General features: G+C 51.1%; 2 protein-coding genes across 7 annotated transcripts; one reads left to right on the top strand and one right to left on the bottom strand.

Moving 5' to 3' along the window:
* Window positions 1–686: 686 nt before the first annotated feature.
* On the bottom strand, window positions 687–18,170 carry LOC105700689 (single-stranded DNA-binding protein 3). 3 transcript variants are annotated; one of them, XM_012426786.1, is made up of 14 exons: window positions 17,561–17,616; window positions 16,936–17,008; window positions 16,556–16,617; window positions 16,342–16,426; window positions 16,186–16,227; window positions 15,748–15,834; window positions 13,341–13,448; window positions 11,837–11,911; window positions 11,706–11,754; window positions 10,290–10,319; window positions 8,556–8,767; window positions 8,016–8,186; window positions 7,165–7,365; window positions 687–3,073 (listed from the first exon to the last, which is right to left on the bottom strand). In XM_012426786.1, the coding sequence occupies exons 1-14, from the start codon at window positions 17,614–17,616 to the stop codon at window positions 2,969–2,971; spliced, it is 1,356 nt and encodes a 451-aa protein (XP_012282209.1). In that variant the 3' UTR covers window positions 687–2,968. The 3 variants fall into 3 exon arrangements, with proteins under 3 accessions (XP_012282209.1, XP_012282211.1, XP_012282210.1); XM_012426788.2 differs by lacking the exon at window positions 13,341–13,448 and having other exon boundaries at window positions 17,561–18,170; XM_012426787.2 differs by lacking the exon at window positions 10,290–10,319 and having other exon boundaries at window positions 17,561–18,170.
* LOC105700690 (ubiquitin-like-conjugating enzyme ATG10) lies at window positions 17,424–25,768 on the top strand. 4 transcript variants are annotated; one of them, XR_001104149.2, is made up of 6 exons: window positions 17,424–17,552; window positions 19,192–19,376; window positions 19,785–20,010; window positions 21,230–21,398; window positions 21,634–23,548; window positions 23,885–25,767. XR_001104149.2 is itself a non-coding variant. In XM_012426789.2 (5 exons), the coding sequence occupies exons 2-5, from the start codon at window positions 19,269–19,271 to the stop codon at window positions 21,842–21,844; spliced, it is 714 nt and encodes a 237-aa protein (XP_012282212.1). In that variant the 5' UTR covers window positions 17,424–17,552; window positions 19,192–19,268; the 3' UTR covers window positions 21,845–25,768. The 4 variants fall into 4 exon arrangements, 3 of the variants coding, with proteins under 3 accessions (XP_012282212.1, XP_012282214.1, XP_012282213.1); XM_012426789.2 differs by having other exon boundaries at window positions 21,634–25,768; XM_012426791.2 differs by having other exon boundaries at window positions 21,239–21,398; window positions 21,634–25,768.
* Window positions 25,769–25,915: the final 147 nt, after the last annotated feature.

Below are 25,915 nucleotides of genomic sequence, written 5' to 3' on the forward strand. Positions count from 1 at the left end.
TAATTTGAATTCTTTACTTTCCTTTGCCGAAGCGTGACTTCGATCGTCCCGATCGTGACTAAAAATGAATCAGGAGCTAAGTGATCGAGCAATTTACCGTAATTGTCAATATATACGATACGACATATCACAAATTGTATAACGCGGGATTCTATTTTTTCATTTTCAAGATCGTGATTCCGCCTTCCAAGGTGTATCTGGTTTTCCCGATTTAAGAGTTTGGAATTAACACTTTCGAAACGTGTGAACGGTCGATCAATTAACTCTTAGAAAAATTGTCTTGCTTTCGCTTCCTTGCAAAAAGAAATAAATCTCCCGGAATCACAAACCTTTTCGATGATTCGATCCGCGGGACGCCGATCTCAGTCGAAGCTCCTCCCTCGCGTACAGAAAACTCACAGGTGAAGGTTCTAGAAATGTCACTTTATGATCGAACTAACGAAACGCGTCCGAGGATTGTCCACGTACGAGTGAAAACTCAGGGTGAAATAAGAAAGGACCCGAGCCGGGTCCCGAACGACGCGCGACCAAGGGACAGCTTAGTGCCCTGTAAACAAATAAGGGGTGGAAGGAGGCGTCGCAGAAAAATGAGACAGGGTTTCGACTTACCTGACAAAAAAGCAGCCATCACCCCGCAGCCTCGGGTCAACTCGTCGGAGTGAAGCACACAAGCCGAGACATTTTGGTAGGATAGATGACATTTATTCTGTTTTTTGCATTACTCATATTCATCGTTTACGCTACTGATACTATATTTATATAGATACCTACATTATGTCAATAATTATGCACGATTCGTCCGAGAAGGCGAGGGTGTTCGTGATTTCGAATAGCCTGCGTCGGTCTACAATGAGTGTATACGACATACGTAACGACGAAGTGGAACATGCTCCCCTCCCAGGGCGCCTCCGCCGAGGCCCGAAAGACGCGTCGAGCTTTGGTCGTCGCCGGCGGGATTCCTTCGGAACCCGGAACTCGGCGAGGGTTCCTTAGGAAATCCGCGGCCGCGGCTACTTAAAATAAATATCGCGCGACGTCGCTCCTCGAGACCGGACGGTCAAAATACTTTCCACGAGAAGGCCGAGCGCGTTTCCCCGCGTTCCGTCGCGTTTCTCCGCACCGCCGTGCACTTCGATCTCGTTCCGATATCGGGAGTCCTCGCGTTTGCGATTCCTTCCCTTTCCGCGCGCGTCTCTTCGACCGTTGGCTCGCGGGCTCGAGAAGAGCTCGGTGCCGAAATGGGAGCCTCCGCGCTCTCGTTCCCTCGCTTAGATCTATCCTTACACCTCTAGGTACACCTTTTGCTAGGGGGCAGGGATCGCGACCCCCCGTCGTTTCCGATACCGATTCCGAGGCGCTTCGCGCCGGTCGCCCGGTCGAACGCGGGGAAATTCGACGCACTTCCGGGACTCGCTTTCGACGCAAACCTCGAAACCGCCCGGTTTGCGTCGGACAAAAATCTACTCCCTGGATAACTCGGTACGGTCGTTTTCTTTCCCTTCCCCGCGATTCCGGAATTTTCGTATCAAGACCAGCGAAAGTGGCGTCAATAAGATCGTTACGAAACCTTTCTCCGAACCGGAGGAACCGAATCGTTTCAAACTTTACGCGAACGTGGAAGCTGGAACGAAGATCCCGACCCTCCCGTGAAAGTTCACTTTTTTAATTTCTTATAAAAACTGAAATTTCATGGCCGTCAAGACCTTCCTTGCAGCCTCTATATTCGCGCTGTAAAGGGTGAAATGACTCGGTATCCTCCAGTTCGGATAAAAGTTTCACAAATGTTTGACCCCTCGGAAGCCACTTTCGCGTCCCATTAACGGTACGCCCCGCGATTACAATCCAAGTACGGCAACCTTTGCCGTAAAGGTGGAATCACCTTCTCCGACGCGTGCCGCGGGGTCGATCCAAGATGACTTTATCGCGCGCGACTCGACGCAACCGCGCGTTACAAAGTTTCGTTACAAGGTCGGATCGGCACCGGCGCGGGTCGGTCCTTGTCGGGTACGTGGATCGACCTTGATTCTCCTCGCAGGAATTAATCGGACGCGCGATGGTGCTTCCGTTCTTGGAGAGAAGACGATCTCTCCCTGTTCCGACCGTCTTTCGCCCGGATGGAAACCGAGTCGCGGTTCCCCAAGGAAACCCGGATTCGCAAGAAGCCCCGGCTCGACCGGGTCGAAGTCGGCCGCTTTCCCGCCTCCTTTCCGATTTCTTACTCTTAATCTCGCACCCGGAGACGCGCCGTCGACGGGAAGAAACGGAAAGAACGGAAGAGAAGCCGCGGCGACGGCGCGCGAGGTCCGCGACCGGGAAGCACCGTTCGACGAGGCACTCCCGAAGGCTGCGTGCCCGCGCCCCCCAGGAAGTCCCTTAAATCTACGTCGACCGATCAGGGTCCGCGGAAGTCCATCTTCCCGAACGACGCGCCGCGTCGCCGAGGAACGTCGAGCCCGACGACGACGACGGCGCCGAAGGGCCCCTAGGCCTCCCCCGGGGGTTCTCCTCCCCCGCGGATTCCGGAAGCGTCTCCGGACGCGCAAAATCGGCCGCTCGACGGCTCGAACCGGACGATTCGAAATTTTAACTCGTCGATTAGAATTCGAAAATTTCACCTCGTCGACTAGAACTCGAAAATTTTAATTCGACGACTCGAGACGGCTGATCGATAGATTTGGTCAATTTGGTAGACTTTTGGCGAATCGACGAATCGGGGAGCGAAACGCAAAAAGCCCATCCGTTCGTCCTCGAGTCTAGTTTTCTCCCTACGCGTTTCGTGCACGCGTGCGCGTACGTGCGGTATCCTGCTTTCCGTCCTTCTTCGAGGTCCCCGGATCGAGTCGGGCTCGTCTCCGGCGAGTCGAAAGGAAGACGGAGAGTCGATCGGTCGAGAGATCGATCGCGAGTCGGACGGGGAGGAGAACGGGGGTGCGGTCGACGCCGACGGCCTCGCACGGTCGCGGGGGAGTTATTGCATGAAATAATCGGGGTGGTCCGAATCCTTCTCAAACCTCTTGGCCTCCTCCTGCATGCTCTCCTTGATCTTGAGGATGGCTGCCGACTCGGTCTGATCCTGCGAACCAACCAACAACCAGGCCGGTTACACGTAAGGTTAGGCGAGACCCGCGAGAGCGAGGACGAGGACGACTCTTTCGCGACCCCTGGCTGCGAGCTGCGCACCCCCTTTCTTCGGCTATTTCCCTCCTGACCGGAAATCGGCGAAAGGACGAAGGGACAAGGGACGCCGAAAACGTCTCGGAAGATTCCACTGATAAGAAACTGTCGGTCGATATTGGACAGGGCAACGATTCGAAGACGAAAGATCGGACTCGACAAAATTTTCGCGCGTGAAGTCTGCAAAAATGACTCGATACGCTTCTCGACGAACCCTTTCAACGTTCGAATGCACGGTAACACCGAAAACAGCGGCACTCAAAATGAAAACTGCACGAACGCGCAATTCATCTCGAGGTATTCCAAATTTTGAACAAAGCGGAAGCATGAGGAAAGGAAATGGAATAAGCGTCAACGACTGCCCTACACCGTGCCTTTCTCAAAATACGTACGATTGTCCGCGATGGAGAATCGGTATCCAAACGCATCGCGCACGAAATCTTACAATAATTTCGAAATATCGCGGGATAAAAAAGACCTCGACCACGCGCCCCCCACATTTCGAACGATTTTATCAACAACGAACCACTTTCGCGAAAAAAAAAAATGCGCGGAACGAGAAAGGCCTTCGCAACGACAATCGAGAGCGCGACGACAAGGCAAGGACCAGCCACTAAAAGCATGGATAACTTAATACGGAGGAGTCCTATTTACGGTTCTTCCCGCCGCGCTTCCGATGGCCGTTCCTCCGCGTATTCGCGAAAGCATTTGCGAAGAGGGAACTCCTGGTCGCGCGTAAAAAGCAGCCAAGGGTCACGCCGGTAGTCGGCTCTTTGGGTTCCGGAGGAAGAGGATCGCCTGGGGCGTCGAAAGTGTCAACGCAGGGGCGCCTCGATCTACGGACTGCGCACGATTGCGCCCGATTTTCGCTTTGGGGCTCGTGCGCCCGATTTGCTCTCGAGTCGGGCAAGGCGCAATTGGCGGTGCGGCGGCGAGGGACTCGCCGACACGCCGGGCGATCGGAGGCGGAAAGGCGAAGGAAACGGAGCCGAGCGGTTCCCATTTCGACGGATCGTTTCGCCAAACGCAAAACGTCGGTTTCAACGTCTTTCCACGTTGGACACGGTTCACGGCGAGTCTCGCCCAGTGGGGAAGTCTAAACATCCTCAAGATTTCGAGACCTGGGACCCGATTCTCGAGTTCATACGAACTTCCCACGAAAAATGTTGCGCTCTTGCAAAGCCGCGTATAGCCATCAACGTTTGAAAGTCGTGCGCGGACCTGGCAATTTCGCGGGCGAAGGTTGAGCGCATGAAATCGAGAATCGGGCCCAGCCAAGAACCGGGTCCAACGCTTAGGAGGAGCGGGGAATGCAAAGGAGACGAGCGACAACCAGAAGTATTCACGCGAAGAAAGGTAAAAATGTTCCGCCCTTCCGGTCGTTTCGACAATTTCGCATCTCGCCTCGTCTCCTCGGCACCGTGCCCGAGCGGATTCGGGGCGACCCGGTGCCCGGCGCGCGTCCGCGTCGAGGAAGATCGGCCGAGGCCGGCGACGACGACGACGACGACGGCGGCTCGCGAACGGCTCGCTCCTTGTCCGCAACGGGTCAGTACAGGCTTGGCTCGCTTTCGTTCCCGTCTCGGGAGGCCGACGGAAGGGGTGAAAGAGAAAGGGGAGAGCCAGAGAAGAGAGACAGAGAGAGGCGGAGAGGGACGGAGGGCGAGACGGCGGCAACGACCTCGGCGACCTCGGCGATCTCGGCGACCTCGGGGAGCGTCCCCGCGAACGGACGCGCGCGGCAGCCGGCACCCTGCGGGTAGTCTGACAAATAAAAAGAAAACGCAGTATATTTCTCAGTGTAACAGGATTACATTTATTGTCTCGATCTCCCTGCAGCGTAGGCTTATATACTGTGTGCGCGTTACGTCACCAGGCGTGGTTATAGCTTACAACGTGGGAGTTAAACGGAGTAGTCGTTATTAAAAGTACCAAGGTGCGTCGATTGCGCTCGAGGACGCGGCGCCTCTCTCGCTAGCCGGGGAGGACACCCCCTACGCGTCGGGACGCGGGAGCGAAGCGACGAAGCGAGCCGAAGTGGTCCCCCGTCTCTCGGTTTCTCCCTCGCTTCGTCGCCGCCACCGATCTCCGCGCCGACCGGACAGCCGATCGGGACCGCCGATCGGGACCCGCTCCACCCTGGGAGTCTTTCGGTGCCGGCCGAGGTCGTTGGCACGTGCAAAGCGACGACGTATCCTTGTCCGGCACTAAAAGGGGTAATCGTCGCCCCATTCCGCGGGGTGTCGGCTATCCGAGCGACGCCCGGATCGGGGGGTGCCGCTCTCGAGTCGAGTCGAGCCTCGGGAGGATCCTCCCTGACGCCGGGGCTCGAGCCTGTACTGACCCGTCCCCTTCGGGGACTCGCGCCCGGGTGGGCGGCCGCCCGCCCTCGCACTCGCTTTCACTCGCTCGTCGTTCTCTGCTGGGACACGGCCGCCTGCCCGCGCCTCGTATCCGTACAAAAATAGTCGTCTCCTTTCGCCTCGCGCCCCGCGGCCGCCCCGCCGCGTGCCGGCCGCCCCCGTCGCGCCCGACGGGGTGCGCGTAACCCTATTTACAGACGGAGAGAGCCTCTCCTCTTCTCTCTCTCTCTCTCTCTCTCCCTCCCATTCGTGAGCAAACGGTGGAGGGACTCGGTGGGGGCCGGGCGGGCCCGGCCGCGGGCCCGACCCGGCCCGGCGTGACTCGCGCGACCGAATCACAGTAGCGGACAGTCAACGGGTGAACGGCCTTTCTCCTCGTCCAGTCAGGCACCTTCGCTTACGAGCTAGTCTCAAATAAATATAAATAAAGGACAGCGACGACCGAGGGCCCTCGTCGTCGACTTTCCATGCGTAGAAAATCATATTACGACCGTAGTAAAAAAAATATAGAGTTTGCAACCTCGTGAGTATTAGCGAAGCATATGTATATGTACATATACATATATTTATATATATATGAATTTATATATAGATGTATGGCGGGTAGTGGCAATTAAGTAACTTCGTCGTTCATCCTCGGGTATCCTTAAGTACTAAATCTAACCGAGTGGCGCGATTGGCACCTGACGACCGATGGGACGCGTTGCCGCGATCGTTCCCGTCGATCGACGAACGCGAAAAAAGTCACGTTTTCCCGAGGCTTCCTGCTCGGAACCGACCGAACGACGCCTTTAAGGGCAAGGAAGAAAACCCGAAAACGACGGAGGACCGCGGAACGCGAGCATTTTTCGTTTCGTCTCCGTAAACGTCTTCGCGGTCTTTCCGCGCGGTAGGGGGGTGCGGCTTCGAAGGTCTCGCTCGACTCGTCCTCGGAGCCGGTGCTCCGGGAAATGAGATTTCTCGGCGAAGAGGGTCCACCAGGAGTCGCGCCCTCGGGGGGAAAGAAGAGCCCGGGGGCGTCCCATCGGCCGAAAGTCGCCAATCCTATCTCGAGCGATGCAACCGGCGGACCGTCCTGTGCCTCTTAAAAATAAGTCTCGATTTCTATGAAACTAGGCGATATCCTATGGGCAAGCATTTATCAGGTAGCACCATTCCGGACGAGCCGCGAGCCCGCCCGGCATTGGAAGAGAAGCCCGAGTTGTCGCGCGTAGGGGGAGCCGTTACAACACTGGGTCGACCGTTGATCGATGGGAGATCAGAATCTTAATATGGACTTATATGCAATGGACACGTTACCGTTCGAAACGCGAGCCGAAATTGAAAATCGAGCGATCCTCGAGGCTGGTCGCTCGCGCCTGCGCCGACGTCCACGGATCGATCCGGGGTTTCCGTCTCCTCTTTTTTTTCCTCGCTCCCCCCACGCTCCCTCTTTTTCCTCCCTCCTCTCGTTCCCTATGATTACCAGGAAAACCGAGAAAATCGAACGATCCCCCGTTTTTCCGCGAGCCCCCTCGCGAACGGTCGGGCTCGACCGGCAATTTGTAATATATCGATTATATATAGGTCCATATTTATATGCTAGATACTACTACAGGGAGTCGTTAAAGAACCTGCTGATACTCACGTTCTCTCCGGGACCGCCAAAACCTCCCAAATTATAGTCACCCATGCCGCTGCCGCTGTCTTCCCTCGGGGTTCCGGGTCCGCCGTTAGCCGGGCTGTTCTTCATTCCGTCGAGTCCGTCGCCGTTCAAAACCGGGCCCATCGTGTTGGGTCCCATAGGGCCCATGGGACCTCCTTCGGGTCCGCCGCCCATCGGAAAGTCCTGCGGGATGACCAACTTTCGTCAGACGGCTTCGGGGAGCTCGAGTCTACTTATACGGGGGCCTCTCCCGCCGTCGAGTCGGCCGTTTACCCACCAACCACGCTATGTTACAGTTACATAACACTGAAATAACGTGATATATAACGAACGTTGTTCCAAAGACACGTTAATATCATATAATGTAGAATCATTACCGTTCGGTAACATTGTTACAGACTCATTAACATTGCAGGGTAATTATGCGTAAAAGGGTGATCCTCTTCGATTTCCGTACAATTTTGATATATTGTATTTTCATGTATATATTTAAGGGTAGAACTTGAATATTTTCGGAGTTAAAATACTCGGGGCGACGTTCTCTACCATATATCAAAGTTATACGAAAATCGGAGAAGATCACCCTTTTATGCATAATTACCCATTGCATTTATATAATATTAACATAACACGTAACGTGTTACCGACGTGTCATGTATACGCTACATTATTCGTTTTATAACAGTGTTATATAGCTGCGGAGGAAATAGTAATACAAATCTTACTTATATACTGTACGTGTTACAAACGTTACGTAACGATTATATATTATCGTTACATGTAACCGTGTTTGGTGGGTAGCGACTAATCGTATTAATCTCTCCAGTGCTTACTCCGGGCATGTTTCCTCCAGGTACAGGTTTCATCATGGTGTACATGTTCTCTCCGCCGCTGTTACTGCTGTCTTGCGGACTCGGCATGATCGGAGTTCCCGGTCCAGGAGGCCCGGTGGACCCGGGAGGGCCGCCGTAGTTGCCCGGCGAGGACGACGAGTAGTTCATCGGCTGAGGACAAGCGAGAATCTCACGGTTAGGTACGAGCCGGACACTTCGAGGAGGGTTTAAGCGATATCAAGGACCCCTATTTCTCCCTTCCACGACGTCGTGGGCGACGCTTCGCTATCGACGCGCCACGTCCTAAGGAAAGAACGAGCGATTTTTAAAAGGGATTAACGATCGCGCGGTGAGTCTCCGCTCGTGCGGTGACTTATGAATTCCTCATAAACGTTAGCCTTTGGAGTACGTCTTACGTTTCCTTCTAATAAATTCGAAGTGCTTTCAAGGGTGAAATAAAAAATAAAAAAATGGAAACAGGCTCCGTACTCCAAAAGTCGAGAAGCGGTATCGGTAAAGCGAGACAAAATCAGGACTTACGGTGGACGTGTTCGGCTGCCATTGCGGCCTTCCCCCGGGGCCCGCCATACTCATGGGGGGCATTCCGGGTCCTCCGGGCCCCCCTGGGCCTAAACTACTGTTAGGTGGTGGTCCCCTCATTCCGGGCCCGTAGCTCCCAGGAACCATGGGTCCCATTCCGGGTCCTCGTGGCGGATTCATTCGTGGATTCATTGGGTTCATTCCCGGAGGTCCTACAGAAAATAAATCTCGTGATCATCCCTTGTACCGGCACATACTTACTAATTCCGTTCTAACATCGAGGTTAATACTAATCTCTATTTGCTAGTTTATCGACTCGCGACAAAGCGTGAGGTAATCTGAAACGATCTCGGTCGATTACAATCGACTCGCGTCGTCACTCCGGTCTATGTTCCCAGTTGGGAGGAGAGCGTTCAGATGTCGATCACACTTTGCTAAAGTCAACGGCGAGATGAAGCGAATGGTTCGGCATGCTAATGTAGCAACAGTATCCACACAGACTATCACGGTGGAAGACCCACTACTAAGGCGAAGATGAAACCCTCGTTTCCGGATAATTGGGAACAACGAGGCACGTTCATCTCTCGTCTTGCTTTGCGTCTTCTGTTTCGGTTCGGCTAAATCGAATAAGCGTGTCGGTCTAATCTACGGCTGGTTTTAATTGCATACGATACGGGATTAATCGGTGCTCGGTCGATGGCTCCGGAAGAGAATTCCTCCAGGAAGCCAGAACGGAGCGCGAGCGTTTCTCTGGACGTCGTCGAAACGACCGAAACCACCGAGACGACGCGAAAGAAATTTTCCCGCGCAAAAGTCGACCTCGACGCGTTTCTCCGACCACATTTCGCTCCGATCTACGGTAACTTCACGAGTGAAATTCCCGAGGAAACTCGCGGCTCGTCAGTCCGTGGGTCCGAAGTTAACTGTCCCGGATCTGTCGGAAGTGATCTTAATTGCGATTGTCATGCTGGATGCAAGAATGTCGGAGGAGGGAAACGGTTGCGACAAGACAAAGCCAGTGCGATTGCCGTGGAGGAGGAACCAAAATATAATGCCGGGTTCCCCCGATGCGTGAACCACTGTCGTGAACCGTGCTTTCATCCGATGCGTTCCGTCTGAACGCACAATCGTGAAACTTGCGCTCGAAATCACCATGCCACGAAACAAAGGTGAAGAGATCAAACGCGTTAGATTTTTTTAGTCGCATTCGCGTCATCGTGGGGCAAAATGACCCCCAACGCTCGTTAATTAAATTTCATGACAATGAAATTGCACGTTTCCTAGATTCGTATAAAATGGAAAAGGTTCTATAAGATCCTTCTTTGGAAGAATATCGCGACTGAGACTTGCGAGCGGCCACAGCTAAAAAAAAAATTAGCGAGTCTTTAAATATATCTTAATTTGGACCGAAAGAAGGGATCGCCAAATTGAAAAATTGAAGAAGTCTCTATTGTCAAGAATTGAATAAAATATGTTGCCTCCAACATTCACCGTTGCGACATCCACTCTTTAACCCATTCATGATCGGCGTTTCGTTTAAGACCGGTAAATCAACGTGAACGATTCACGCTTTCGACTGTCGTGATTAGCCACGCAAGCATACACTCTTAAGTCGTCCACAACAGTGGTTCACGCCCCGTGGGAACCCGGCATCTCAGAGTGGAGAGAAAAAAAGAATAAATGAAGCTCGTCTAAGTCATGTGAGTGTGATTTGGTTGCTGGGTTGCTTCCTACCTTGCCACCCTACAAACTCTCCAGCTTCGCCTGAGGAACACAAGAGCACACATTAGTACGGCAGGTAGGTAAGGTCGGGTCGACGGTAGTAAGCCTAGTTATTTTGCAGTGGCATAGTAAGATCTTTTCGCGAGGGCGGTCATCGACGACGAAGGGAAGCGTATAATCGTACCTTGAGACGCTTCACCGGTCATCTTCATCTTCGGATGCGAAAAAAACGGAAGAGGAATCTCCTCGGGATTCCAAATTCGGGGTAATCGAATCTAGATGGAACTGCGGACTGTCCGGAAAAACGCGATCGAATTCGTTCTTCGACGCCATCGTGGAAGCGGGACGAATCGGTCCGTCGAACCTCCCATGGAGAGGACCCGGGCGGAAGGCGAAAACGCGTCTTTACGAGGAAAGGACCTCGATTGCGATTTTACTGCCGGCGATTACGTCGCCGGCACCTCCGAACGATCGCAAGGAGAAAGCGCCAGAGTATGGAGAGGGCAAACCTTTTCGGACGGAGAAAAGAGGTCGAATGGCCGGCGAAGAATTCCGAGCAACCGGGGAAGGATTCTTGGATCGGCGTCGGAGAAGAAATCACGACCGCGATGCCGGCGGTACAGGGAAAAATCCTCTACGCGGGAATCCAAGATGGACGCGTTCCTCCAAATCATGGAACGCGCTACCGATGAGGTCGAACGTGCGCATGGAACGATTCGGTCCAAAGAATTCAGGGAACCAAGCGTTAGTCGAAGTCTAGCGGCGTCACGAAGCCATTTCGAGGTCGATTTATACCGTCCGGTTGAACAAGGCGCGGAAACGTGGCGTTAACGTCCCGGTAAAAACGGAAGATAAGCGTACTTATACATAAGATATAGTCAAAACTCAATTTAACGACGTTATGGAGCGCGCTTGCCGGCAATGGCAAACCCCTCTTCCTAGGAATGTGGGTAAAAACGTTTGTATCGCTGGAACCGCCGCGTCCGATCGGACGGCACGAATCCACCTTCCGCCCGATGGTGAACGTACCGACACGCGAACCGCCGTAAGGCCGGAAAGCTAACGAGCGCGTTACGATCGTCGGACTTGGCGTTTCTCCCTGTTCGTCCTTTCGACGGTGCTTTACGGGGAAACCGGAGCGGTTCTTAAGTCGCCCGGAGGAAGGGCAGATTAATCTCGCGACGAGAGCTCGTCTCTCGAGATCGGGACACCCGGGCGCAACGCTACGCCACTGCTCGTAACTAGACGATTCAAAAACCAATCCACTCCACATCACAGCAATCCAATCCAATTGAAAAAATGACACGTTCGTTTATTGCTGTGTGGTTTTTGGTACGCATGCGTCTATGCCATTCTCCTCTCGCAACGCTCGTCAACGCCAAAAAAAGGAAAAGGCTCTCGGGTGCCGGCGCAAAGGTGGCTCCTTACCTTGTCTCGTGGGGTCCATGCTGTTGGGCATCATGGGCTGTCCCGGGGGCTGAAACGAGAAAAAACGATCCCAAGATCAGTCAGGAGCTTCCCTCGGGGGCGAGTCGACGATTCGTCGTTTCTCCACTTACCCCGTTGAAGTCGTTTCCCATCTGTGGCATGCGCACCCCGGGTCGAGGTCCAGCGGGGTACCTTGGTCCCATGAACTGCAACAAGGAACGGTTTCGTTGTACCGCCGACGCCGGAATGGACACCTTCCGTTCTCACCGACAACGGTTCGTAAACGCGAGCAAAAGTTCCGGTTAGCGTAAGCCACGGAATTAAATCGCACAGACACCAGACAGTCACAGGAAGCACTTGGTAAGCGCGCTAGGCGATATAATATACGCATATATATGCGCGTATATATATACGCGCGTATCGCTTGACCATTGATCTATATACTAACTGGATAGCTGATATCCTACAAAATGGCGGGACGTTTTGACGCGACCACAGGCACGTCAACTAATATCGTAGTATTTGCGCATGCGGCAAAACAACGCGTCATTCAACCGTAGATAGTGTAAGAGGGGTCAAATTAATTTTCCGAAATAAAATAATTGTCATTTTTATTACAAGACTTCCGAGAAAAAAATATAACCGTTTTGTTTTAGTCGAAACTTTCTTACGATATGTCCAACGCACCATTTCACCCGTAAATTACGTCTTTTCTATCCTTTATACCTTAAACGTTTACCTTCGCGAATTGACAGATTGACGGTTTAGAACTTTTGCACGTGCGCCCCCGTTACTTATTTAGTATCGCTGCCCACGCGTAATTTGCGCTGAGGTCCCTTGAATTCGTTGAAGTTCTCTCCGTATGGAACAAATAGGTATCAGCTATCCAGTTAGTATATATATATCGGTACTTTCGACGGATAAAAAAGCGGAACGTCGAAAAGTAGCTACGACTCGCGCCGTTAGCCTCTCTGTAAGATCCACTGGTGGGACGGAACAGGCAAAGGGGGGTCATCGATGCAATATAAAAGAGAACGAGCACGTATCAACGAGGGATGCATGGAGCAACGGATGCCAAGGGCGATGCAAACGTTAGCCGCAACCTTACCTGGTCCGATATCGCCCTTCCCCGGGAAGTTACCGCGATTACCGGCGACTCCATCTAGGCCCCTTACCTGAACGAACGATGTCACCTGGTGTCCCTCGAACCGTGCACCGGGAATAACCGTTCCGAGCTACCTTTCGGTCACGACCGCCTCTACGCTCCGGGGAGCCCGAAGGACCGATCGGCGACCTCGTGTGTTATATCTTGTCGCACCCGAAATATCTCACAAAAGTCGCGTCGCGTCCTCGACTCGCGCTCGTGCTCGCTTCGTAATCAAGGGGACTCGAAGCCAAGGGAAGAAACGACACCGAGCGAGATGAAACGTTAAGAGGACTCGGAAGGGAGGAAGGATAGACCCCGGGTGCCTCCGAACTCCCTCCCGGGTCCGTTCTTGGGTCGACGCGAACGGAAGTTAAACGGAAAGGAAGCGAGTCGAAGCGGTGGTCATCTGCGTGTGTACGATGATGCGGCGTGTGATGATAGCGGAACGAGTGACTGACACGATGAGTGTTCGTGTACGTGAGGCTTACCTGGGTGGACATCATCTGCGAGTGTGGGGGCGGGGGTGGCTGGGGGTGCTGGGGGGATGGCTGTGATGAGGGGTGTGTGGGCGGAGATGGTCGCATTGTCGAGTTGTTCTGCAACAAGCAACGCAAACGACAGACATGTAGCAACACTGCGATCCAGGCAACAGCTAGACTAGAAGGCACTTCGCTTAAACCCCCGATCGAGCGACCCTCGGAACGCGCCCCAAAGACCTCCCGACCCCGACGCGCCTCCAGGGGCGGCCGAAGACCCCCTCGAGTGCCCTCCTCGGGAACGAAGGCCCCCGCGCCCCGGGCATGGCCCGTGATTCGCCCTTTGGACGGATTCTACGATGCAACGAACCGGCGCCATCCGAGCAGGACCCGTGAAGAACCACCCATCCACCCTACGCATCCCCGTTTAGGGGCGATAAAGATCTCTTTGCATCGAGACGACGAACCACCGCGCATCAAATCCAAACGCACCTTCTTCCTCGTCCAAGACGTCCCACGAATCGCGATTCACGAACCACGCGTAAGCGCGTAGAAGCCTTAACGACGACTAGGCACTGCCTCTTAGGAGCTCGAGGCAAGTGCGCCCGGACAGCGGCGCCATTTCGAAGCGTATCTTCGAGCGCCCTCCATCGGTTCCGCAACGACCGTCGTAATTCCTACAACGTTCGTTGGATCTTCGCTGATGAAGTCGGCGACTGCCGCGCCACGCACTAATTTCGTTTACGACGGTTATCCCTCGGCAAAGAGGGCCACGGGACGATTTTCTCTTTAAGGCTCGCATCCAGGATGCCAGAGGTCGGTCGGAGATCTCGATGTATCGTGGACGCGAGCCCCTGCAGGTCGGCGGCAAGTGACGGACGAAAACCCGAGGAAAGGTGCACGCGTTTCCCTTCCTCTCGGAACCCCGAATTCGCCTCTAACCGAGAAGCAGCCGAAAGATGACTAAAGATATTTGGAACGCTCGATTTGAAAAGTCGTGAAAGCTTACGGCCCTAAAGAAGTGAAGTCTAGGAGGTCTCGGTACGTACGTCTCTAATTTCTGCTAGATCCTTAAGTGCCCGATCGCGCGCCGAGTTGGGTCCGTTCATCGAAACGAACGTATCTCCGCTCTGGTGGACCACTATTACGAAGTTACGTAGAATGCTAGTCTACGGTCTAGGCAGGCTGTGACGTTAAAAGAGTGCGGCCCTTGATCGGCGTTGTCGTAGTCCCGCGAGTCTGGCCGGTTTTATCGGCTTCGATCGCTTATAAACCCGCGGATCCGCTATCGATCGCGACCCGACACCGTCGATCGAAGGTGGAAAAACGCTAGAACGGTTTAAACCGTCACTAAACTAGAATGTTAAAACTATGGGCTAATCTAACATCTAGATAACTCTTTTCAGGACAGACTCCTAGAACCGCTTTGGCGTAGCAAGGAAATGAAATGGTAACAGTGTGTACATGAACGCGCACATACAAGAGTTAGATACATAGCAGAGAGAAATAAGTACATAAAAAACAGTGTGTAGAACAAGCATGGCATAAAAACTCTGGTTTAAATGTACACTTGTTTCAAAGCCGTGGAAAATCCTAGCTTGACCATAAACCCTCGACGACGTTCGAAATTTTACGAGCTTCCGTTTAATTCGCCGATCGATCGTATATGCCTGGTATTCGATTTCGAGATTACGGCAAGATTATTTCGGACTTTGGTTACCGGTTCTCTGAATTTCTCCTTCCGTCTTCACCCCCAAAAGAGCGGAGTGCGATTTGAATCAAGTGTAACTCGTTTTAACAGGGGGTTGTAAATATATATATATATATATATAACAGTGACGTGACAAACACATATACGTATGTACATAGAGACATATGAGATTCTAAAGGGTCGCCCTATTTTTTAGATCTCGCGTTTTTTTTTTCCAGAATTTCGTAACAGCGCTGGGCGCAAATCGGGAACTCTTTGACGTCACTTTCAGAGCACCTTAACGAAATATTTCATCGGTACCATTCGAAGAAACATTTCCTTGGTTTAATGAACTTTTTTTTTCTTCTCAGGATATGTAAATGTTTTTAAACTCGTTTTTGTCGCAAACATCGCATGAAACCCGAGCACTTGGAGCTTATACAGCTTACTAAAATATAATTTCAAGTAAAGTGAGTCCTGCACTCCACCGAAGGTTATTCGCAATTTGCGGAAAAACGTTCGGCACGAGCTTCGCGGACTTCGAAAGTTTTCAAGCCATACTATCATGTCAGTCAGCAATTTGCTTCGTAACGCGAACGAATCGTTCGATGAAAATCAAAAGGGAGCCGGTGGACGAACGATACGGCAAGATCCTAAGCTCGGCCGAAGGAGAGAATTTTGATAAAGAGTAGGAAAATTTTAATGAGAGGTTAATGGAAGAAAACTTACTGGAAAGAATCCAGGGGGCATCGGACCACCAGGCATGCCATCGTTGGGAGGCATCTGCCCGAGTGGAGATGGAGCAGGTCCAGCATTCTGTAATGATCCTTCGATTAAACTATGGAAACCTAAGTTGCATCGAGCATAAATTTTCTTCGATCTCCGTGCACGATACTCATCATAGGTAGATGATATTAGGTAGAGCAATGTTAATAAAAGATACGTTGTTTTCCACGCATGAGACAGTGAAATACTCTTAAAAACCATTTTCTCGCTAAAATGTTATCTTTGATACTTTGTGACTCTACCAGTAATTTCGCATCAAAAGTAAATTCCTGTTCATGTTCCAAGGCCACTTAGAGGGAAGATATTATTGAAACTATTGTGAACAATATTTAGTTTTGGAGTAATAATGAGAGGATAATAATACATTGTATATCAACTTACATGAGCGATTCCGTTAACGCCATAACCACTGTTTACAAATCCCTAAAAAAAAGAAATGTATATGAATGCCTATCTATACGTACCAACTGATAAAATCTTATAGAAATTAGTGATACATTTGTACCAAATCTCGAAAAATTATGTTGGAATACTAACGTAATCATGGAACGCTTTGGCTTCGCTACTGTGTTCACAGGAATCACGTCGTTCCGGTGCTGCGCAGTAAAGGTCCCAGAAAACACTGAAATACAGTGAACCATGAATAAATTGTCCATACATTGGATCTAAGTAGATTAATCTTTGACACAGCATAGCAACATGTAAATGACTACTCATTTTAATACAACAAAAAATTGGACATTGAACTTACCACCACCAAGAATGCAGAAATCCTGGAGGTTCGCCAAGCGTAATGTTCTTTTCCCATCGTATCTGAAAGATAGTCAAAAGGTTAATAACATTCCTTCTCTGTTTACATAATGTTGACGTTTTCAATAATATTTGTTCGACGTCCAAGATCGTGTTGTTTAAATATTAAAAATTTTATGATAGTATCTTTTTGTAGAAAGGGATTGAAAAACTGTCCAATTGTTACAAAGAGGATGTGAATGCCTTTACCATTTAATGTTGGCAAATTTAACATCTCGCGATACATTTGTTTAAATAGAAGTAAACAACACGAACTTATGAACCCAAACTCATGTTCTAAAAAATCGTTGAATCTTTAAAACCACATTCCAACAAAATTACCTCGGACAGGAAGGTCTGCGCAGCTTTTTGTGCTCCCACGTGCAGCAGGTACTCGTACACATAGAGAGCCAACCTGTAACAGAGATTATATTTAATTGGCTGGGATTTTATCACAAACATTTCCTACATCAAACGAAATTTCAATTTATTTAAAAAGCAACTCCCGTAATGAATATATAGCGAATTAAAATGGTGCGCAACCCGGACGTAAAGAAAAGCCAAGTTTACTCGAAAACGGAGGGTCAAATCTTAAAGAGCAAAATCCGCAATAACTTTCCGGACAAGCCGATACAGAACCACTTGGCGGCATAACCACGGAAGCACGGTGCTTTCAGCGGCGCATTTGTAGCGGTTCTTTCATACACAGGAGACGCCGGGTAAATCCGTGAGAAGGGAGAGAAGCAAGGGGGGAAGGGAGTCGAGTCTCTCGCCGAGACAGTTATCCGTAGTTATCCGGAACGACGGCAGAGGTGCTCAACCTCGGTCGCCGTCACGTGTGCGTGACAGCGGCCGACGTGTCCGGACTCGTTCGCGTTCTCGGCCGATACTCCCCGACACGGCGGATGCGTCGATTCCGCCTTTCATCGAGCGGCCTCGCAAAAACTGAAAGGAAAGCGGTACGTACTTTTCCCTGGCCTGGGCGTCGGACGGCACCGACGAACCCTTTCCCTTGGCGTACATCGTCGAGGCTCGGGATTCGTTCCGGCGTAAACACAGCTCACGGGACGTCGAGGGGTGACGGGGTGCGGCCTCGCTTGGGGCGTCGCGACGTCGGCCGATGTCGGCCTCTAGGACGAGCGGTCACCGCGTGTGCCCGGTGGGAACGCCAGCGCGCTCGCGTCCGCCTCGCGAACGAGGCCCGTCATCGTTGTCCGATGACGCTTACGCCGTTTCTCGGGAGGAAACGACGCTCCTCTCGCTCCCTCTGGCTCGAACCGCTGCGCTCCGTCTCTCTCTCTCTCGTCTTCGGCGCGCCGGAGCGGCGCACGCGCGCGAGCCCGATCGAGTGATCTCTCGACGGCTATTGTTCCCGATACCGTCCCGCTTTCCGCTTTCCGCCGACCAACTTCCGACGCGGCTCCCGAGACTCGTCTCGCTTCGAACTATCCCGACGCCCGGGATCGCGCGGTCCTGCTCACCGGTGCTCGAAGACGGCGGATCGCCGCCTCGCTTTCGACCTCGCGTACAGCCACCACCGGACACTTCGGACACCCACCTATCTACGCGTCGCGACGACGCCACGAAACCGCTCGCACTCGGCGGCGCTCGGTCGCCCTCGGTTGGCTTCGGTCGACTTCGGCTCCCTTCGCCGCGACCCGAAGCTCAACGGCCCGGCCAGGGCCGTCCCTCGCGCCAACCCCGCGACTGCCACGCTCTCCTCTTACTCGCTCCGGGCGGAAAATTTCACGAAACTCCACCGACGCTCAAATCTCCTTAAACGTAAGATTTACCTGGGCGAAGATGACTTTAAGGTTTGCCTCACATATTTATTGCCTTTGTTTCCGACGGGTCTATCACTCTCGTAAAACGAATGAAAATTTCTAAGTACAGGAATTAGCGCTCTCTGTGGCAGTCCCCTCGAACCTAAATATACTTTATTACGGTAAAACTAAGCGTCCCAGAGGTCGAAATAAAATTATCTGCTAGTCACCTTTTAGATCATACGCTTTATTGTACAGTAGATATCTTATACTCGCAGGGAACGATATCTTAAACTGTACTATTTTAAACGGTACATACAAAGTATGTATATTGACGATAAGGTTTCTAACCTTGTAAGAATCGGTGTCTATGCGGGAGAAGCGTAAAAAACATTCGTTCGGTAAGCGGGGAAATCGCCGTACGAGGGCGCATCGACGCAGGCAAAGTTAAAACGAAATAAAAGATGAATCACGCATCAATAAATGCTCTCTTATGGATCAAAAAGTCCGAACTCGGTGGCAGGCGCAACGCGTTCGGCGCCGGTCGACAACAGGCCGCGCGACATTCTCGGCGGCAGCGGCCGAGCGCGGCCGAGGTTGGCCGAGGTTGGCCGAGGCGAAATCACGGCGAAATAGTCGACTCGGAGATCGACTCGGAGTGGAGGTACGCCGAGGGGTCGAGAAGGGAAGAGCTCCGCCGCCACCGCCGTTGGCCGTTCCCTCCGGTGTGCCGCTTCCCCCTTTTCTATTTTATCCTTAAACCTGCTCAAACCGAGCTATCGCAATGCCGATATCGCCGACGTGTTAACCGATGCGCGTACTCCACGGTTTATAGGAAAACCTCGACTGCGGCGTCGGAATTAAACCGAAGCTCGACGCCGGGCCCGGAAGAGAAAATACGAGTCGCTCCCGATGGACGGACCGGGGACGATAACGTGGGAGGAGTTCCTCGCCGACGCCGAGGATTTGGTCCGGCTCTCGGACGAGATTTCGGACCGGTGGGAACTTCGGGGCGATAAGGTACGATCGATAAATCGAGCAGGCCTCTTTCGAGAGGGGAATTCTCGATTCGTCGGCGGGCTTATTGCCAGGGTTGGGACATTTCACGTTTTTCAACCTTCTTGACGTATATCGCGTAAACCGTGTACTTTACCGTAGAAAACCAGTAAATTTCGTTTCCAATATGCCGCAGGTGCACGATATATGTATCCACTAGGCTATAAACATCTTTCAGCGTATACGCTCAAAATTACTTCAAATTAACCCTGTTTGATATCAAATTTCTAATTGAATTTATTATTTTCGAGTTACAAGTAGAACGGCGTAACAGAAAACTCGATAGAGTTTCGCGCCAAATGTATTTAAAATCTTGTGCGAACGGCGCGAATACTTTAACGCGACGACGGCTCACTATCTGACCGATTTCAGACTCTACCGGGCCGTGCGTACTTGGCCCGACGAACGAAGACCTTCGTTTCCAGCGATTTTCTCGTTGACGAACGAGCGGACGAATTCGAGTCGATTGTGCCGGAGCCAACGAGTGATCCCTTCGAGGCGACATCCGTCGTCCAGAGACCGCTCGTCACGGAACATCACGTTCTATGGTCCATGAGCTACGGCGTTCCGCTGCTCTATTTCAATGCTTGGAAGTCTGGTGAGTCGTGGGCCCGCGCTCCCAAGCGTTCGATGGCCGCTGGACCTGCTGCAAATTTTTCGCATTGTTCTATTTTATCTTAAGCCTTCGCAGCGGAATACCCGTCAACGTTGCTCCAGTCGGGTCGCTTGAAAGCGTGTCGCGGTTTTGTAGCTGCAAATTTACATCTCAATTAGTACATTTTTGCGCGTGCCATGATTTCGCGGAACGTGGCGCCATCTCTCGGCGAGAAGGGGAAGCTCGGAACCGACGACGGGCTGAATAATCGTTGGTCGGCAGTGGACTGGCGTTGGGTACATTTGCGATATAATTTGTAATCCGGAGAAGAAGGAAAAATGACTATATTTCCATCGTACCCCTCAATCCGGGATTTATCGGGTCCGAATCCAGTAAATCGCATGTCACCGTCGCATTAATAATTAAGCAGATTCAGTTCTGAGCGTTTCGATTGACACTTAAATTCGGGTTTACTGGGTTTGGACTCGATAAATCCCGGATTCCGAGTACGATGGAGACATCGTTAATGATCGAGAAAGTTTGTGAACTCGATCCGATCGTTCGCGTGTACTGGCTCGTGTTCCCGTGCAAGTAACTTGCGACATTTCTTGCTAGAGCCTGAACTTGCGGGTACATTACCAATAAATTTGCGCAAGTTCACTTCCAAAACCGTGTACACTCTGGCAAGGACTGTCCGAGAGCAGCTCTCGCAAAGTCGACTTGCACGTGAACACGGACTATTTTGTCATAGCGATCTGGATGCACGATTAAGTCACGGAAACGTAGTCTCGAGGCAACGCGAAAGGCGATAGGAATTGCCCGGACCTGTACACGAGAGACGGTGCTTTCGACTCCACGGGGAAGCGGATGAGGGAGAACGTAATCGCTACTAGACCTAAATCCGCGAAAGCGTTCCTCTATTGCCGATTGTTCTCTCTTTACTCGAAACCGGGTTAAGACTTCAGGACCGAAAGGGGAAGTCGGGAGGTTTCGAATTGCGGATACGAAAACAAAGAGCACGGCCTCGAAATGAAGTATAATCACCGAAATATTAGAAAGAAGAGTTGCCCTCCGTTTTGTCGATTTTTTTAGCGATACTTCTTACGGTAATGCGCGTAAGTTCGTATTTTATGAAAGGAGTGCGAAAGTGAAATGCAATTTTTTTTTGATAAAGGTAAAGGGGACACGGTACACAAATAACGCGACAGCGACTGCACTTTAGACTTTGCAGGAGTCAATCCGGTGAGCGTGGAAGCGGCTCAAAAGCTGGTACCTCAAGGATCTCTGGGATACGGAGAATTGTCTCAAGCCATGCACCCGATCCAGGATCAGCCCTTCATGTATTTACATCCATGCAGGACTCGAGAACTCCTGCAGATAACGCACAAGAGGTGATTATCACGATTCCTAATCCTGCGCAGTTCTCCAGTTTCCGCATTAATTACACGGAAAAAAAGGAATGGCGAGGGAAACTACAATTGAGATAACCTTCCCACACTGATAAAAATCGATGAAAATTAACATAGCTTATTTTTTTTGCGGGTGCTTCGTTCCGAAATGTTTGTTCCGGTTAAGAAACGTAACGAGCCAACCATCGCGACATCTGATATCTTCCGTTTTTTCCAGCAAGAACAAATTGGTCAGTTGGCTCAGCGCGATAGCTCCAGCGGCCCTTTATTTAAAAACCAGGCCGGAATACTACGAGTTGACTTTAGGCCAAGGACGGAGGCAGAGCGCAGCCGGTCACGAGGACAGCGGGAACAGTGATAAAGACGACGAAGACAGCGATAAAAAAGATCGCTGCGAGTTTCACCATCGGGAAGACACGCGTCGATGATAAGGTCGATACACGCGCGTCGAGAGCGCGCAAGGTTTTCGCCTTTACTTCGGCCACTTTGCCCTCGAAGTCTATGTCGTCATCGCCGAAACCTTGAGAAAATCCCCTCTCCCGGTCGGGAGGATTTGGGACATTCATCTGGAATATTGATGAGAAGGCAGCTCGTTTTTCGGGAACGTTGCTAATCGGCTGGTTAAATCTATGCAAATGTTTAAACCGTTCCTCGCGGTCTCGACGTGACGAAATACGGTTACATTCCGTGATACCGCGAGACGGTTACGACGCGATACGATATCGAGTTTCTTGTTAAGTCCGACCGAAATGAGTTACGTCGCGAATGTACAGGATATGGGATTTATTTATGCGGGGTCTCCGCTCCGAGTCGTCCGCACTTTGCGGAGCTCGATCGAGATGTTTCGATCAAATCAAAGTTTCGTTTGATACATGCAACGCCGGAACATCCGAGCCTCCCCCTTTGGCTTCGACTCACAAATTTGTACCGCTCGCAAACTTGTTGAGCGCGAACGAGCGAATGCAGCAAACGCAGCAGAAGTTATTACTATTTGTTCAGGATCCGTTACAACTGTGACCGCCACTAAAGAGAATACGAAGGATAGGTATCTCGTTTCGGCTGTTCCTGCGGCTGACTAAAGTTGTTCGCGTTCATAGACGTCCTGCGTTATGAGTCTCGATATCGCATAAATAATTCAAGGCTTCGATCGGATGAAATACCGATTACGATGTCGCAATGCTAACTCAAAATTTAGGTATTCCTGTTGCTACACCTTCGCAAGGTCTCGATATCCGTTCGTCTATGCGGAAGCGTGTGTCCTCCGATTAGCTCGAATAAACGGTAGTCTATTGCGTAAATAGGACGAATTAATTTGGATATATTTACGCAATACCTTCTCGCGCTCATTTTTTGTTCCGTCAGAGAGATACGATCCATTTGAAAAATGATGGAACGTTCGGGCGAACGGCAGTTCACGCTATTCCGTTTGTTCGTTTATTTCGGACGCGAACCGTTTTTACCACAAAAAAAAGGTATCTTTCCCAGGACTACTTCAAAGAAAGACGGATGCCCGGACGAGCGACGTTAGGCCATTTGCCTACGTACCGGCAAAACCGGCGCCAGCACCGACTCTTCTGCCAAAAATAATGGAACTTTCATTTATTTACGTTATTACCATCGAAAAAAACCGATGCCGCCCCCGGTTTTGTCGGTCATGTGCAACCGGCGTTACAATTTAAACGGGATCTCGTGCGCGGTGGTTCGATGCACGAAAATAATTAGGGTCAGGCGGTTATGCAATGGACGCGCTGGAAAAAAATAGAGGACGCGGCAGCCAGGGGCCCAATCCAGCGACCCAAGCTCGTTAAAGAGGTCTCGGAGATATTTTTATTTTACTGTCCATCTTTTCCTGTTTTCGGGCGGTCCTCACTGGGAGTCGACATCCGGCGCGTGGACCAATCGTCAATTCGCAACGGAGAGTCTAGGGACTTTGAACGCTTCTCGTCGAAGGGGGAAAACGCGAACGAGGAAAGTTCGATCGGGGGCAGTTCGGCGTGTGAGAAGAGCGTCGAGATTCTTGGAATGCCTCGAAAGTATCTCCGGCCCGAAGCGACTCGCTCCATTGTGTTCTGGTTTCCGAGAGTAAAACCATTTGCCCGCTCACCAGCACCAACTTTTCTATCAGAAATAATGTAACTTTCATTTTTTTTAACACTATTATCGACGGAAAAACCGGCGCGGGAGCAAACGGCCTAAAGGAGACGAGGGGCTATTCACTTAGAAATTAGTGAAAACGATTTTTTTCTTTAAGAGCCCTTGATTTCATATGATAAACAGCAATGCGATGCGATAATAAGGAAAGTTTGGCTTTAAAATTGTGAGAAGCGGTCGATGATTTTCAACGATTTCCAGCTGATTCCAAGCGTTAAAATCCATGACTTCTGAGTGAATACCCCCTCGAAAGGAGGACGGCGTCGACCGTCCGGGCGCTTCGCAGGCGACATTTATAAATAAAGATTTCGTTTTAGAGGGAGAAGGTGAAAGGAAGCGCTTTATGGCCGGCAATTGAACAGAAATCTGGAAAAGACCGGTTCGATCCCGCCTATGCCGATGCTATATTGGGAGAAAAGGATGGCGACGAGCGAACGGAGCAGACGCGCTCGATGTGTTCGCAAAACGATGGGACTATTGATCCCACGAGCGAACGCACGGCGGTACCCGTTCGTCGATTGAGCGGTCTTCGCTTCCGGAATCAATCCGACTCGCGTTTCGTCCTCCCTCTTTATATTTTATATGTGGGCTTTTTTCAAAATGAAACACTGCCCCAAAGAAGCGGGGGCCCGGTGGGAATACTTTTAAGCCGCTTCGTCGAATTCCCGCGAGAATCCTCGAGGCACGAAACAGAGGCTCGAGCGTTATGTCGATTACCCACGGTTATTACTAAAAGTACCGCCACCGAATGCGAGGAGCGACCACTGAATTAATTGCGTCGTCGAGTATACGATAACTACCCAGATAGACAAAGTGATGCAAAAATTTGCATCAAATTTGCCTCATAGAATATCATGAAACGAGTCACGAGGGTGTTGCTTATGAGGAGCAAATGGTCTGCAAACTGTTTGCAAACGATTTTCCTCATCAAATGATAATCGTGAATTTCTATCTGGGTATCTTTAGAGATTAAGCTTATCATTTAGTGTATCAACGCGAAGCGAGCATTAATACCGGTGTACTTTGGGGTCTGGGGTATAATATCCTAATGTGCCATCACCAACACGCGATGATATAATCCGCCTTTAAGCGAACAATGCGACACGGTCGAGATAGATTTCGGTCGGTCTCGAATCTTTGGGAACGTTTCGAGGAGGAACGCCAGTTCCTCCTCGAGAAACTTAAAACGGCCCCTCCTCGACATTATTTGTTTATAAAAATTCCGTAGCCCGCGGCGTCCCTAGTTTCCATTCACGGCAAAGTCTCGTTAGAGCTCCAATGTGATACGGAATAATGGCGGGCAGCGCTTTTCTCGCGATGCCCTCCTTTTCTCCCTTTATCGGCCGTTGGGCGCGAAACTAGGTTATTCCGTCTGCGCGTGCATCAAATTACCAGGGGAATGATAAGCAACCGTTTCAAGGCTGAGGAACCTTTTTGGGCCGCGTGGTTCCTCCTTTGTGACGTAACGTTAAGAGGCGTTGGAGCATAATTGAAGGCACTCCCAGGAGGGGACCTTACGCCCTCTTTTCGCTTCCCTCTCGCGTTTCTCGCCATATCGGTGGTATTCCTGCCACGAGCCATCCACGAAGGACGAAAGTAGACCCTCGTTCTTCCCTCGGGGATGCTCGTTGCCATGGCCACGAGGACACCGTGCCGCTTGTTGCTTGTTGCTTGTTGCGCCGCTCCTGGTTCCTCTCCTCCAACAACTTTTCATGGGGACTTTGCTCAAGGCTTTCTCGATAATAATTCTTTGTAAAAAGGTTTGCGATTACGCAACGGTGTTTCCGGCCAACCTGTTCGGTGGACAAAGATTCTGGTGGATGATCGATTCTCTTCTTCAGGGTCGAGTTCATTAGTAGTCTAATTACGTAGAGTTACCGCAACTTCTTTATCGTTCATGAAACTTTTTTCCGAACTGGGTGTACCGAATAGTTCCATCCTTTACAACGTGACTATAGAGACTACAAGGAAGGTCTTGACCGCAATTAAATTTCATTTTTTTATAACAAATTTTATTAATATCCATAAACAAATTTAAAAATGCGAAATCAGTTTTTTTTTTTAATTTCGATGGTTCGGCCTCAATATACCATTGGCTTTTCCATTCGACCGGACGCGAGGGCCAAGTCGCCCATCCAAGCACCGACCGCGCCCAACGTTGCTTAACTTCTTTAATCTTACGAAAACCGGTACTCGCATCGACCGAGTTCTCCCGAGCCATAAGAAGTTTCGCTCGAAAAGATCGATTCTTTCGGGCCTCCTCGCGGCCGACGCGATCGGCGCGACCGGCCCGAGGACGCATCCGCCGAGGAAAAACGCGGGGCGGGATTCGGGCGTAACGAGCTTGC

Source organism: Orussus abietinus, unplaced genomic scaffold, assembly GCF_000612105.2.
Source record: "Orussus abietinus isolate OABI.00-Male unplaced genomic scaffold, Oabi_2.0 scaffold49, whole genome shotgun sequence".
Lineage (NCBI taxonomy): Eukaryota > Metazoa > Arthropoda > Insecta > Hymenoptera > Orussidae > Orussus > Orussus abietinus.

What these genes read in the sequence shown, in the direction of transcription:
- LOC105700689 (XM_012426786.1), bottom strand. Translation starts at nt 17,616, where the DNA reads ATGTACGCCAAGGGAAAGGGTTCGTCGGTGCCGTCCGACGCCCAGGCC. An exon ending in TGCCCCCTGGATTCTTTCCA is followed by an intron (nt 13,449 to 15,747) that starts GTAAGTTTTCTT and finishes TGCTTGTTGCAG; the next exon opens with AACAACTCGACAATGCGACC. An exon ending in CTGGAGGAAACATGCCCGGA is followed by an intron (nt 7,366 to 8,015) that starts GTAAGCACTGGA and finishes GTCATCCCGCAG; the next exon opens with GACTTTCCGATGGGCGGCGG.
- LOC105700690 (XM_012426789.2), top strand. Translation starts at nt 19,269, where the DNA reads ATGGACGGACCGGGGACGATAACGTGGGAGGAGTTCCTCGCCGACGCC. An exon ending in GGGAACTTCGGGGCGATAAG is followed by an intron (nt 19,377 to 19,784) that starts GTACGATCGATA and finishes GACCGATTTCAG; the next exon opens with ACTCTACCGGGCCGTGCGTA. An exon ending in CTGCAGATAACGCACAAGAG is followed by an intron (nt 21,399 to 21,633) that starts GTGATTATCACG and finishes CGTTTTTTCCAG; the next exon opens with CAAGAACAAATTGGTCAGTT.